At 42.8% G+C, this 15,227-nt stretch overlaps 1 protein-coding gene across 1 annotated transcript in view; it reads left to right on the top strand.

Annotated features, from left to right (window-relative positions):
• grm8b (glutamate receptor, metabotropic 8b) overlaps positions 1-15,227 on the top strand; it is a 158,656-nt gene that overhangs the window by 142,355 nt on the left and 1,074 nt on the right. Inside the window, exon 10 of the mRNA XM_039809785.1 lies at positions 9,782-10,028. Within this exon, the coding sequence (XP_039665719.1) occupies positions 9,782-10,028 (247 nt within the window). The remainder of the gene's footprint in view (positions 1-9,781; positions 10,029-15,227) is intronic.

Here is a 15,227-nt window from a genome sequence, read left to right as displayed (position 1 = left end):
TAAGAACACCCAGGCACGAGGTCTCCCTCATATCTTATTCTCACCCATTCACTGATTGACATTGTTATTGTTATTAAAGAGGTTATTTCTTGCCATGGATGCAGTCATTTACCTTTTCACTGTTTACTACACTAACTGCTCAATGGATCAGCAAGTGCTGGAAAGTAACTAAGTACATCTACTCGAGTACTGGATCTAAGTAAAACTCCTGAGGCACTTGTACGCTACATTTCGGAGGGAAATACTGTACTTTTTATGACATTTATCTGGAGTTTCTGATTAATAAATTTGCAGATAAAGATTTGTCAAATTGCATGATGAGTTATCCGAATATGATGAAGTATATAAAGTAGTTAAAATTAGCTCCTCCCCCACTAAGGCCTATATAAAAGAGACTTCAGATACAGTATTAGGGGACCACTAAGGCCTATATAAAAGAGACTTCAGATACAGTATTAGGGGACCACTAAGGCCTATATAAAAGAGACTTCAGATACAGTATTAGGGGGACCACTAAGGTCTATATAAAAGAGACTTCAGATACAGTATTAGGGGGGGACCACTAAGGTCTATATAAAAGAGACTTCAGATACAGTATTAGGGGACCACTAAGGTCTATATAAAAGAGACTTCAGATACAGTATTAGGGGACCACTAAGGTCTATATAAAAGAGACTTCAGATACAGTATTAGGGGACCACTAAGGTCTATATAAAAGAGACTTCAGATACAGTATTAGGGGACCACTAAGGTCTATATAAAAGAGACTTCAGATACAGTATTAGGGGACCACTAAGGCCTATATAAAAGAGACTTCAGATACAGTATTAGGGGACCACTAAGGTCTATATAAAAGAGACTTCAGATACAGTATTAGGGAACCACTAAGGCCTATATAAAAGAGACTTCAGATACAGTATTAGGGGACCACTAAGGCCTATATAAAAGCATCCAAAGAGCACCATGTCATGGGACCTTTAATTAATTAAAAAGTGGTCTACTTTGGCTCGGCTACAGCTCTGTGTCTGTCCCTCTGCTTCGGTTTCACTCACCACTGAGTCTGACTTAATGTCCCGCCCAAAACACTATCTGACTATCTCTTGCTGGGTATTATGTTGAACGTTTCTGATTTATTAAATAATTGCTTAAAGCATTCAAACAAAGTTTTGTGTTGGAGTTATCTGTGTCATTAACTACTAATAATCGTATCGGTATCTGCCTTGATAAAACAGTATCGGTCGATCCCTGATCTCCATGTACCTATGTATGTATTCATGGCGACGATTTAACGCAGAAGCATAAATTGGCTAGCCTGACAATTCAGACCCACATCACGATGTTGGGTCTGGGAACTCACCACTGGCAGGGCTCAATCCGAGGGGAGGGATAAACGGTTGTCTTTCAAATTCCCTCTCTATTCAAAATACCCTCCTCTAGGGTGCGTCTAGATTTCTAGGCTATAAATTGGCCTTACTGAGTACCACATGTTCCTTCTGATTGCTCAGTTGCATAAACTGGTTACAAGATTGAACATCAGCACAAATGCACATGCACAGTCTCGACGCAAGCGCCTCGGTCTTTAGGGCATCACAGTCGTGCCAATCATGACGTTAAAGCACACCCTCCCGTGTAAAATGGCCTAATTATCTATGAGGACGCTCACTTGCTGACATTTACAGTAGCAGCTGTGCTGGCCACAGCTGAGGCCAACACAGAGGGAAGCCAGAGAATCACTAATAAGCACATCAGAGGGGCTAGGTTCCTGAACGCAGCCCCAGCTGCCCGGGGAGGCGTTCACTAAACAGGCAGGTAGACGGAGCAGGAGAGTCGGGGCCTCTGGGAGAGAGCCACGCTGCCTCCATCCATAATGAACCAGGCTTTGATATTCAGCCGGAGGATCCCAGAGAAGATTAACATGCAGCTTCCACCCACAGCAGCTCCTCTTGGGAATCCAGCTCCTCTGACCTCAACTGATGAGCTACTTTATTATGCTTACGGTGCTATTATTACTGTTATTATCAGCGTCTACACACACTTCACACTGCCAGGATTTACAGTACTTAGGAGACAAAGAATCACACCAAAATATGCTTTACTCCTCTCTGATATGCAGGGTTATATCGCCTTACTTTACAAACCACACAAGATGACATGTGAAGACCACATATTTGCTTCTCTTTTGATGGAGCTAGGCTAGCAGTTTCCCCCTGCTTCCAGCCTCTGTGCTAAGCTAGGCTACACAAGTTCTGGACCAATGATATATGACTGGAACAACAAGTCCTCCAAACCACGTGACGCTCAGCGTAAATTGTTTCAGGAAGACTTCTATGCTTCACATTTTCTCTCTCTCTCTCTCTCTCTCTCTCTCTCTCTCTCTCTCTCTCTCTCTCTCTCTCTCTCCCAACCTAATCAGCTGCATTGTCATCAGCTGAATGTGGGCGTTTACTCTTTCAGTTAAACCAACCAGACTTGACTCATCATTCCCATCACCCAGGGTTCCTCCATCCCAAGCCCCGCTTCAAATCACATCCATCCAGATCTTTAGGCTTCCTTTATCCCTTTAACACCTCCACCAGTGGCTAGACTCCATTGGGTGGTTGGGGGCGGGGTATATTCCTATGTATCTACGGCCTCTATACCCCTTATAAATTAACATTGTGATGGAGTCTAATCGTATTATTAGATTCTAAAGATATCAACCCATTATGCACCATGTTCATTAATCTTATTTCACTCTTATATGAAGTCTCTCCTGATTAAAATGACTATATAGGCCGTTTATTCCTACCTTCTAAAACATGTGTCAAACTCAAGGCCCACAGGCCAAATCTGTCCCCTCGCAGTTTTTGATCCAGCCCGCATATCAATTTAGGTTCACAATAAATTTTGGCCCGCTTTAGTTTTTGTAGCTTTTTTCAATGTTTTGTCACTTTTGCAGACGCTTTTGGTGCATTTTTTTTTTGCTTTTTTCTTTGATGGCTAAGTTACTTCTTTGGGGCTTTATGTGGACCAAGCTGTAAGTGAGAAGGCTATATGAGACACGCAATAATCCTGTAAAAGATCCTTGACTTTTTCGATGAAATAAAAGCATGTGAATAAACTAAACAAGAATCACATGACTTGATGTGATTCTTAGTTTCCAGTGTGGCCCTAAGTGAAATTGAGTTTGACCCCTCTGTTCTAAAATGACCAATGGGAGCGTCTTCATAAATTCGCGCCTCTGTTGTTGACAGAAGATACGAGCCACAGGACTGTTTTCCGTCCTCATATCTAAACCACAGAATGTAAGCTCGTGGTTTTAAGCATGTCGTTAACGTTGTAAAACAGTCGCAGTTTGGTTATGTTTAGGCACCAAAACTATTGGTTGGGTTTAGAAAAAGGTCGTGGTTTGGGTCGAAATCATGGATTGTAATGTTACTTCGCTTCCGGTTATTTCGAGCACAGTACCTTTTTAAAACAATTTTTAAGAACTGAATGAGTTTGTTTGTGTCTCTGAAATAGGCCTGTATATCTCCACAGGTCTCAACCCTAAACGATCCTGACACAGAGTCACAAGGCTCACTGAGATGTGTGTTATTTTGAATGAATGAATGAATGAATGAATGAATGAATGCCTTTATTGTCATTGCATTTACATACATACATGAGATTATAGAGCCACTCTAGTAAGGTGAATCATTATAAAACATACAGTATCTATGTAAAACTTATTAAGGTGCATCATTATAAAACATACAGTATATATGTCAAACTGATCTCGTGACACACACACACACACACACACACATCTCACCCATCATTCATACCATCACGTCTTTCCTATCAGCATGTCCTAACCATAACACAAAAGCATAAGAACACAACTTGCCCACTCTCACACTAAGTGGTTAATAAATATTATATTATGTGATAAAGCGCTGAGTAACTGTGCAAACCGCATCATTAAAAAAGTTTAAGAAGTTTATTTTTGGTTTGCGAACAATACAAAAACCTGCTGTTGATGCCTCAACAATTAATTCTGCTCCTCCTTAAAAAAAGAAAAAAAAAAAAGAAAGAACCTGTGTGTGAGAGCAGGGATTAGCTTTGCTCCACCGCTTATCCTCCTCATGAGCCTCAGACTTGTGGAGAGAAAGTCAATACCAGCCGCAGTGTTATTGCCTGGCATCCATAGCTGTCGTTTAAGTGCTGTTGTTTTTTATTGTGTGTGAGGGGAAAGGTCGCCCTGGCCAAATAAAGAGAACATATTACCTGTTTACAGCAGAGAGAGAGAGAAGAGAAAGGGACGGGAATACTAATGTCTCCTAAAACTGAAACTTCTACAAACTGCAATTATCACAATGAACAGGCCGGCTACGTTGCACGCGTAACGGATACGGATGTTTCAAACTACGCTTCCACTGTAACCAATGAAAGTGGCTACACCGGAAACGAGAGCGGCGCATAAGCGGCGCGTTTGCTCGGTGGAGATCTGCTCTACGAGCGTAAAAACTGGGACTGAGGCTTCTCTTTAACACAGAGATGGATCATAAATGGTCTATATTTCTTTTAAATTAAACTACCGTTATACAGGAAACGACTAAATGACTGCCAACGAAAGGGCTGGCTACAGAATTCAAAACTTTTTAGTCACCGACCGAATTCCCTCCAAAGTTTCGCGTGTCGCAAAATGCCTCGTCATTCAATACCCAGTTTCAATACAGTGAGCCAATCGGCACGCAGCATTGTTCCACCAAAGATCTAACATTTTTTGTGATGCTCTGTCTGAACTGACCGTGTTTTAGCGGGAAGCCGGTGAGAGTCATGTCAAAAAATCAAACAGACAAACATTTGCTTAGAGAGATTTACGATTACTGCAGTGCTTTTTTCTGCAGTTTTTTCTATAAATGTCATTTCATTGAACTTGATTTTTAGGGCACTTCAGCTTCAGTCCAACAAATGACAGACGAGTGACATTAAAAGCAGGAACATCCAGATTCTTTGCCGTTGTACAGTATAATCTGCCTGGGTTGGAGGTTTCACTGAAGTACAGCAAGTTCTGTGACTTAGATTTCACCGATGCCAACACAGAATGTAGAAAATGATCTCTATTTCCGCTTGAGGTACAGTCTGTACTTTGAGAGAAAGGACCGAATTTAAGAATGCAAATATAGGACAGGGGACATAGCAGAGAGTCTGTGCTGAGTCATGATGTTGAATCATGAAACTTGATCAGCTGCAAATGGGTTCAGTAGACGGAGAACCTGGGCTGCAGGTATGACTTCACTGATGTCTTCCAAACTGGTAGAAAACGAGGTCATTAAATTGAATAGTCTTAGTGTTTTATAACCCATAACCTTTCTGTCCTGCTGCCGACGTTCAGTTTAAAGATCTGCTGCTCCAGTTTCTCTCAGGCCTCAGCTGCTCTCAGATCAGACTCCCACAGTTCTGAGCATTAAACCGTTTCTGCTTTGATCGGCCAGGAAGGTGGCGTCCGGGCCACACAGACATGAGAGCTGCACAGTCCCAGGGTTCCAGCCCTCCATTAACCTCCCGAAACCTTCATTTTCACCTTAAACTTTTAAAGTTCGATTGACTCTGAAAGACGTTTCCTTATACGAACTCTGAAGACTCAAGTGCGGACATTAACAACCGTAGATTGTCCGTCTCAGATGAGTTCTAACCTACTGGAAATACTCCGTTGTGTTTAGGCGACAGGTGGCGCCTGGGTAGAGCGCGCAAGAGGCTGGATATGATGCAGATTACACCGCGGTCAAGTAGTCAGTTCGTAATTTGCTCCTAAACAATTGAGTGTCTTGCCGTTCCTTGAATTTGTCGGACGATATAGCCGTCGGCACTTACCGACAGAAGTTCCTGAATCTCGTTGTCTCTTCAGTTAGACATTTCCGTTGGCATCTTCGTGTAAATCACTCTTCTTCTTCTTCTTCGCCTTTTGGATGTTGGTTTTTCTTCCGGATTCGCGCCAGCCGCAGGATAAGAACGCCATCAACATGCCCACTCGATCGCTGTGAATTCTCCGGACAATGAGCTGCTCGACTGAGTGGCCCCTTCACCACTTCCTCACTTTCCTCCCCTACTCTTCATCAGCCTTCTCCGTCCTTCAAACGTGGTTTCGTGATAACAGCTTGTGTCGGAGACGCCACATAAATCACGTCAGAGCTTGTTTTTTTCTCTCAGGCCCCACAAATGACTTCATGCTTCGCTGTCTGTCATACATTTTCATAATGACTCTTTGATGCGTCGCTGGAATCGCCGTTGTTTTGGGCTCTTGGGGAGGGGAAACTCGCCATCTGTCACCATGTTTTCCTTCCTCTTCCTGCCTCTTCTTTCCTCTTTGTTCCTGGTGGCTGAGCGGAGCCCCCGCTGAGGATTCCCCACTGTCCGTTTGACACTCAGCGGGGGCATTAGCCTCGACTTTACGTGAGGCGGTTGCCATGGCGACACGGGTGGTCTCTCTGAGTGGTTGAAACAGTAGGCGTTGTGTGTTGGGGTTAGTGCACAGGTCGGTTGTGACAGATGCTGGAAGGGTGGGGAGAGGTTTTTACCAGCTGATTGAGCTCTGCATGGTGTGTGTGCGTGCGTGCGTGCGTGCGTGCGTGCGTGCGTGCGTGCGTGCGTGCATGGTGCGTTATCTCAGTGTTAGGAGTGACTGTTTCTTCCTGCCGCAGCCAGACGTTTGGTTTTAACCGGTTTTAACCCCAAACAAGTTTTATCTGCCTCAGCGGTGGCGAGGAGAGAGAAACCAAATGCCACTTTAATGCTTTCTGTCACAAGGGAAAGCACACAGATGCTCTCTGCCATTTACCCACAAAGTCCATGTGGATGCAGCTGCGACTCGTTTCAGCTACGTCACGACTTTGGATGTTTTTATTGATTATAAAATCTTTCATCTTTGCATTATTAGTTAAAGGTCCCATGACATGGATGCTTTTATATAGACCTTAGTGGTCCCCTAATACTGTATCTGAAGTCTCTTTTATATAGACCTTAGTGGTCCCCTAATACTGTATCTGAAGTCTCTTTTATATAGACCTTAGTGGTCCCCTAATACTGTATCTGAAGTCTCTTTTATATAGACCTTAGTGGTCCCCTAATACTGTATCTTAAGTCTCTTTTATATAGGCCTTAGTGGTCCCCTAATACTGTATCTGAAGTCTCTTTTATATAGGCCTTAGTGGTCCCATAATACTGTATCTGAAGTCTCTTTTATATAGACCTTAGTGGTCCCCTAATACTGTATCTGAAGTCTCTTTTATATAGGCCTTAGTGGTCCCCTAATACTGTATCTGAAGTCTCTTTTATATAGGCCTTAGTGGTCCCCTAATACTGTATCTGAAGTCTCTTTTATATAGACCTTAGTGGTCCCCTAATACTATATCTGAAGTCTCTTTTATATAGACCTTAGTGGTCCCCTAATACTGTATCTGAAGTCTCTTTTATATAGGCCTTAGTGGTCCCCTAATACTGTATCTGAAGTCTCTTTTATATAGACCTTAGTGGTCCCCTAATACTGTATCTGAAGTCTCTTTCCCAAAATTCAGCCTTGGTGCAGAATTACAGCCACTAGAGCCAGTCCCACAATGAGCTTTCCTTAGGATGTGCCATTTCTGTGTCTGTAGCTATTGAGGAGGAGGGGGGCAAGGTGGAGGGTGGGGGTGTGGCCTTGACCAACTTTGCTCGTTTGAAAGCCATGATGTCTCTCTCTCTCTCATGGGTGGGCCAAATTGTCTGGGCGGGCAAAGCAGAGAAAGGGGAGGTAACCTTGCTCCTTATGACCTCATAAGGAGAAGATTCCAAAACGGCTCATCTGAGCTTTCATTTTCTCAAAGACAGAGCAGGATACCCAGGGCTCGGTTTACACCTATCACCATTTCTAGCCACTGGGGGACCATAGGCAGGCTGGGGGAACGCATATTAATGTTAAAAAACCTCATAAAGTGAAATTTTCATGCCATGGGACCTTTAATGACATCTATTAGCTTTTTTAAATACAAACATCAAACCTAATGTAAAATAAAATGTATTGTTGTGGATATTTATTTCGTAGATTGATGAATGATAACAACATAAACATATATGGATACAGATATGGGATTTTTTTTTCCCCATATCATAAGATGTTTTCACATATGAACTCCTGAGAATGTCCGAAGAATCAGGTCCGCACATTATATGAAGTTTCCGTTTCACACATGTTGCACACAACAGGAGAACGTCCGTGCAGGAGGCGGGACATGACACGGATCACACCGCGGTCACGGAGTCAGTTCGTAATTTGGTCATGAACAACCGAGACGCTTGCCGTTCTTCAATCTGTCTGATGTTTTTCAGCGTCGGCTCTTAGCAACATCATTTCTTAAATCTCGTGGTCTCTCCATGTAAGTGACCCTTCTTCTTCTTCACCCTCGGATGTTTATTTTCTTCCTCTTTCGTGCCAGCCACCTGATAGAAATGTCATCAACGCGCCGACTTGCTCGCTGTGGATTCTCTGGTCAATGAGCTGTTCTGTTCTAGAGTTTAGATTCTCTGCCCGAGCCCGAACTTGAGCCGATATTTTCCGCAGCTATCCTCGGGCCGGGCCGGGCCCTTGATCAAGCATAAGTGTTTTTTTTTTTAATTACTATTATTATTTTTGGGGGCTTTTCCCTTTATTAGACAGTGGATAGATATGAAAGGGGGAGAGAGATGGGGAATGACACGCAGCAAAGGGCAGCAGGTCGGATTCGAAACCTGCGCCGCTGCAGGACTCTGCCACACTTGTTCCCCTCTAACTGAAACAGTTTTTAATCACTCCTTATATCCAGTTGCTTCCACTTTTCCAATTTTGTGATCGTTTTGATCAGTGAAACTAATCCCTTACAGATCTTTAACATTTCAAGTCTCAGTGGCTCCCTTTCCTGATTCAAAAACTTCTGATTAAAAGAAATTGATGTTTTTTTATTGATCGAAAAAAGCTGCAAAGTGAAAAACCGCAGCCAAATATTCACCGCTTTGACTTTCCCACCAGTCAGCTGGAGAGTAAAAACTCTAAACGACGCTTGGTTACGTGCCAAAGTATATCTGCCCAAGGAGACGAAATGATCAGCCAGAAACGCTAACCACTAGATTGATGCCAGTAAATGAGCCGAGCAGTCGACCATCTGTTTGTTTTAATGAACACTTATGGAATTATTCCTGCTGAGTTCGGTCCTTCAGAACATCATCAGCTTGTTCAGATCATCAGGTTTATCTGCAGGTAGGGGAGGGAAGAGCCAATCATTGAAGACTTTGTCCAGTGGTGCGAGTCACACCTTCAATTGAACATATCCAAAACAAAGGATATGTACATTGACTTTGGTAAAACTTCATATTTTGGAATATATTGTACTTTTTACTCCACAAATTTTGTCAGCTTCAGTTACTTTTCAGATGACAGTTTTTCCTCCCCTTCCTGTCCAGTGAAAACCCCGTATCTCCAGATGTGTTGATGTTGAATGTTTGTGATAAACTGAATGATGAAGTGTTCCTTTATGTGTTGAGAAAAATGCTCCTCCTTCTTTAGCTAAAAAAAGTCTTTAAAAAGCGTCTTGGATCAGGTAGAAAAGGCACAGTCACAGGGTTTTTGATGTTAATCCAATCCACTGGATTAACATCACATACAGTACCTTTAAGACACCACTAGAACAGGACTTCACAACAGTTAAGAGCTATAGAGTTATGTTCGTGATTGTTAAAGACTGGGTGCTGCTGTCTTTCTGAATCTCTTGGACACCTGTCAGTAACCAACCCTCTGTCGTCCCCTCAGATGTACATCCAGACGGCCACGCTGACTGTCTCCCTCAGCCTCAGCGCCTCCGTCTCTCTGGGCATGCTCTACATGCCCAAGGTCTACATCATCATCTTCCACCCCGAGCAGAACGTCCCCAAACGCAAGCGTAGCTTCAAGGCCATCGTCACCGTGGCAACCATGACCAGCAAGCTGTCGCAGCTGGCGGCCGAGCGTCCCAACGGCGAGGTGAAGACGGAGCTGTGCGAGGGTGTGGAGGCCAGCGGTGAGTGGGCGCAGGGGATTGGTAAACTGAATGTTTTGAAAGTGCAGACAATCTGATTGAAAGCAGGCATCATGGTTTAATCCTTTTGCACTGGTGACGATAGGTCATTGTAGGCTACAGTATAGAAAATTAAACATAACGTTATTATAATAAAACTTGTATTCAAGTATTCTAAACACGCAAGTGTTCAAAAGTTTGGAATCAGCGGTTATGTTGATGTTTTTATTTTTTCCTTAAATGGCTATTCTTTTGAATTATTTGGAGCATTTATTTGGATTAAAACAGTATAAATCAGACACCCCATGTTTTATTTGAATTGTAAATAGTTTTGCCTCCGAAACAAGAAGAATGAAATGTTTCAGACTTGCATTCGGTGGATATAGCCTGACAAGCCAGACCCACATCCAGATGTTGGGTCTGGGAACTCACCATTGGCAGGGCTCAATCCGAGGGCGGGATAAACGGTTGTCTTTCAAATTCCCTCTGTACGTAATAGGATAGCGCTACAACCAGGCAGAGCAACGAAGAAGGTAGCGGAGCTAGTTGATAGATTAAACTTTTGCCGTATCTGGGGGCAAAACCCTACCGATTTTAAGAATACTTCAGTGCTTTTTTATGCTTTTCTTCAAAAAAGTTAACTCCAAAGCTTGCAGAGTCGCCCCAAAGCTCTATTCCAAACGCTGCTTCAGTAGCCCTTTCCTCGATGCAGCAATTACAAGAGCGCGCGAAATTCCGTGAACTCTGCCGTCCTTATGTTAAGACCGCCCACCGACTCTATACACGATGTGACTGGCCCGGCTAGAGTTTGGCTTTTCCAGCTCGCAAGCCAACGGAGAGTTACTAGACCCCCTGGCTGCAAATTACATTTGCTGACACTAGGGTGCGTCTAGATTTCTAGGCTACAGTGGATATCCTCACAGTGTTGCATGACAGGGAGAATAGACCCAATCACAATGTTTCTTTACCACAACTTCCCGGTAGAAAACTCTACTGCGTCCCGTACATACAATTTAGCAGCGCTGAGCAAACGGGGACGAGGAACAACTGGATATACTCTCATCTCTTTCATCTAAAAAGCATGTTTGATGCTTTCATATCTCATCCCTTTCACTAACGTTAGCTTGGAGACCTAATTTAGCTGTTGGACCACAGTCTAAAGAAAATGACCCCGCCCAAAACGTTACAGTTAAGGCTGAAAATGACAACAGAAATAAATAAATTTGTCGATTTCATACATCTCCGCAATTCCAATCAACTGCCATTTGTCTACCCGGAAGTGATGGTGATTCTGTTTATAGTGTCTTCTTTTGTCTGTCGTGTCGGCAAAAGATTTCTTTGCACATTTCCCTTAGCTCGGAGGGTCGTTGACTATATTACGTGAACGTTGCGGTCACTCTGAGCGCCCCCACTAAACCATGTTAAATAGTTGGCGATTAAATAAAGGTTTGCTTGAAAGTCTATATAAGAAAAGGAACGAATAGTCAAATATTCAGATTGAACAGCCGAATCCGTTTCGATTGAGTTTTGAGAATTCTGAGTCGGGTACAACTCTCGATAAATCGGTCATAAATTCATGGAAATTCAGATTTTACAAAACATTTTTCAGTTTTATTTCCGTTTTGTTGATGAGGGATGTGACTGCATATAATAATTATTTGTATCTATCTTCAAACCAACAAATGGTCACAAAGCACATTTTTCAGGGGAGAATACTGTTGGAACTTGGATGTTGAATTACTTTTTCATCCCAGAAAAGCGTCCGTCACCTTGATCAATAATGAAGCCCAACGGTTTGATGTGGCTCTAAATATTGAGTTGTTGCGTGTTTCTTTGGGCCCTCTGAAGTCTATTCAGTGCTTGGATGGAAGAGATTTTAAAACTGGGATTTGTCACGTAGTATGTTCAGTTGATATTCCAACTAGTGATCAATCATTGCTGTTTTTTGCATTTACAGTGAAGTCAAAATTAAGATTTTGGAATGTTACAAACTCCAACACAAACTGGGTTTAAATGCTCTAAGCTCTTATTTAATAAATTAAAAACGTTCAACATAAAACATAGCAAAATATAGTCAGATAGTGTTTTGGGCGGGACATTAAGTCAGACTCAGTGGGGAGTGAAACCGACGCAGGGGGACGGACACAGATCTGTAGCCCGGCCAAAGTACACCACTTTTTAATTAATTAACTTTTTAATTAATTAACTTACCAGACACCTAAACACCGATACCGATAATCTGAAAACTGCCAAAAAAAACTTGGTCTATCACTAATTCCAACAGTGCTAACCCCAGACTAACCTAAAAGTTTAAAGAACAATAATTGAAACAAAGGTGCTGTGAGAAGAAGTGTGTTAAAGTGCTCATATTATGCTCATTTTCAGGTTCATAATTGTATTTAGAGGTTATATCAGAATAGGTTTACGTGGTTTGATTTTCAAAAAACACCATATTTTTGTTGTACAGCACATTGCTGCAGCTGCTCTTTTCACCCTGTGTGTTAAGCTCTCTGTTTTCGCTACAGAGTGAGACATCTCACTTCTGTTCCATCTTTGTTAGGAGTCGCACATAGCTAGGTAAGGACTACTAGCCAGTCAGAAGCAGAGTATGAGGGCGTCCCACGCTAGCAGCTAGGTGAGCATTATAACGTGTTACAAAGTGACCACGTCTGTCTCTGAAGTAAAGGCTGGACTACAATAGAGCTGTTTGGAGCAGTTTGTGAACAGTGTTTTCTGTTGGAGATGGTAAGTCCCTTTGGGCTTTTTCACTTAGCATAATATGAGCACTTTAACTTCTCTGTAAAGTCGGCCATGTGGAGGTGAAGTGCAGCCTTCTCTGCAGTAATGAGGATTTAACAGGAAGTTGACTTGAAGTTTGTTTGGACGTCACCTGAGACCAGATCTGATGAAAAGTGTTTACAGCTCAGAGTTTGACTTCAAAGCTGCATCTCGGTCCATCAGCAGAAAAAGTGCGAGGCGTCTGTTTGTTTACTCATCGGAGATGTGCTGACTGAACTGATCTGCCTAATCTAGCAAGCAGCAGCTCCCACGTCAGGGTTACTGTCTCAACCAAAGCACAGGAGAAGAGCTTCCTGAACCTCTTTTATCCTGCAGAGTGTTCGGTGAGGGGGGGAGTCACGACAAATCAAACCTCCCAAAAAAATGTACTTAACTCTCAAAAACTGACTCATTTTTTTTACATTTACATTTTGTTTGAATGTTCATGATCCCCAGAGGATAAATCCACAAAAAAATTGGTGACCCACTTAAAGGTGCTGTAGGTAGGATTTTGAAGATCCAGGACTTAGCCAAAGAATTTGAACATCAACAACTCCTCAGTCCATCTCCCCCCTTTCTCCTAAAGCCCAAAACGGTCTCCTAAGCCCCTCCCCCCACAAGGGAGAATGAATGCATGTGGATGAGCAGTGATTGACACGCAGATAGACACCCTACCCCCCCGCCCCTGATTGGTGTATCTCAGGGGTGTCAAACTCAATTTCACTAAGGGCCACACTGGAAAATAAGAACCACATCAAGGGCCAGACATGTTTAGTTTATTGATAGGCTTTTATTTAATCGAAAAAGTCGACATAAAGTCCTAAAGAAGTCAAAAAGTTTCTCAGCCATCATAGAAAAGAAGCACCCAAAAATGTTGGAAAAAGTGGCAAAAACGTCAGAAAAAATGACAAAGATTTCGGCAAAAGTGACAAAAACTTCGGTAACATAGGGTCAGTTTCAGCAAATATGACAGAAAGTTAGTTTTATAAGGCTTACCTACTGCACCTTTAAAGCAACACCAAAGCACTTTTCCTCTTCGTTCCCCCTACAGTTTGGAAGCGGAATTGTCCATTACCGTTATCATTCAAACTACACATCCGCTACCCGATCTGGCGAACTTGCATAGTGCGGTTATAGCTGGTAGAGGGCCGCAAAGCGAATGCAGCAGTGTCGTTCACCCTGTTACGAGTTGATGAACCACTGGAACGATTTTGGAAACATTATTTTAAGGTACAAAAGAATCTTTGGTGTTGCTTTAACTTCTTGCAGGACAAACTTTACAGTTTTAAGGCCTTTACACACTTTTTTTCGTGTTAATCGCACGTAAGTATATTTTTTCGAACTGTTGTTTTTATCACGAGTACTTTCACACAGAGCGCAAATATTTCACAGCGATAAAGCAACGTAATTTTTTCCCCAAACGAGGTCGATTTTTCTGAGCTTTCGCGACGCAAACCAAAGACATCAACCAATCACGTTGTGTTGTTTACCTATGAGGATCATAATACAACAACACGGAGGCTGCTGTCTGAAACCACAGACTGTACAGACGGAAAACTTTATTACTCCTTTCAACTACAAAGGCAGCGAGACTTTCTTTCCACTCTTACTTTTCACAATAAAAGCCCTAGGCATTGGCTACACTGTTTTCCACAGGGAATTAAATTCACTGACTATTTTGCTAAAAGGAAAGTCAATAAATAGCGTACAGTAGCTTTGTGTTAGCTTTTCCTGCTTCGGGGGGAGACAGGGCTGGAGTCTTCGGAGCTAACGTTAACCCCCACCACTCCACTCAGCAGCTGGGGAAACTAGACAGTTCACCTCCGGTGGGTTTGAGGAGCTGCAGCATTTATTTATGCTCAGACTGCAGACTCTAGCTACTGTACAATCACTTGATATCTTCACGGCTATTTAGATTCGCAGGCGATTATTTTGCATTTTCGCATCGCTTATTGGTCACGCCCCCGGTGTGTAACGGCCTTTAGGCTCTATTGCTAGCTAAATTATCATGACGTTCCTTCATATTGTGGCTGTAACGAACACTGCAGCCTCGAGGGGATGCTTGCAGGAGTTTAGCCATAGTTTTGATGTTTGAAGTTGATGATCTCTCAAAAAGTAGTCTCGCGTTGCAAGACCTTCCTCCACAGCGCTGTGGAGGAGGGTCTGGCTAGTCCACACAGCATGCCGGGATGGGAGAAAATCGTGCTCTGGTTTATTGGCATTTCTTTAAACCAATCACTATCGTCTTGGGCTCTGCAAAATAGCCTCGGGAAGGAACTTGTTTTGGTGGAACATGTGTACGTTCAGAAGTTTTAGTCGTGCAACAGAAAACTCAGATTGGACAGATAGTCTAGCTAGCTGTCTGGATTTACCCTGCAGAGATCTGAGGAGCAGATAACCATAGTACCACTATTTCTTGTTTGT

Source organism: Perca fluviatilis, chromosome 8 (genome assembly GCF_010015445.1).
Source record: "Perca fluviatilis chromosome 8, GENO_Pfluv_1.0, whole genome shotgun sequence".
Lineage (NCBI taxonomy): Eukaryota > Metazoa > Chordata > Actinopteri > Perciformes > Percidae > Perca > Perca fluviatilis.
This window is presented reverse-complemented; position numbering and strand designations above follow the sequence as displayed.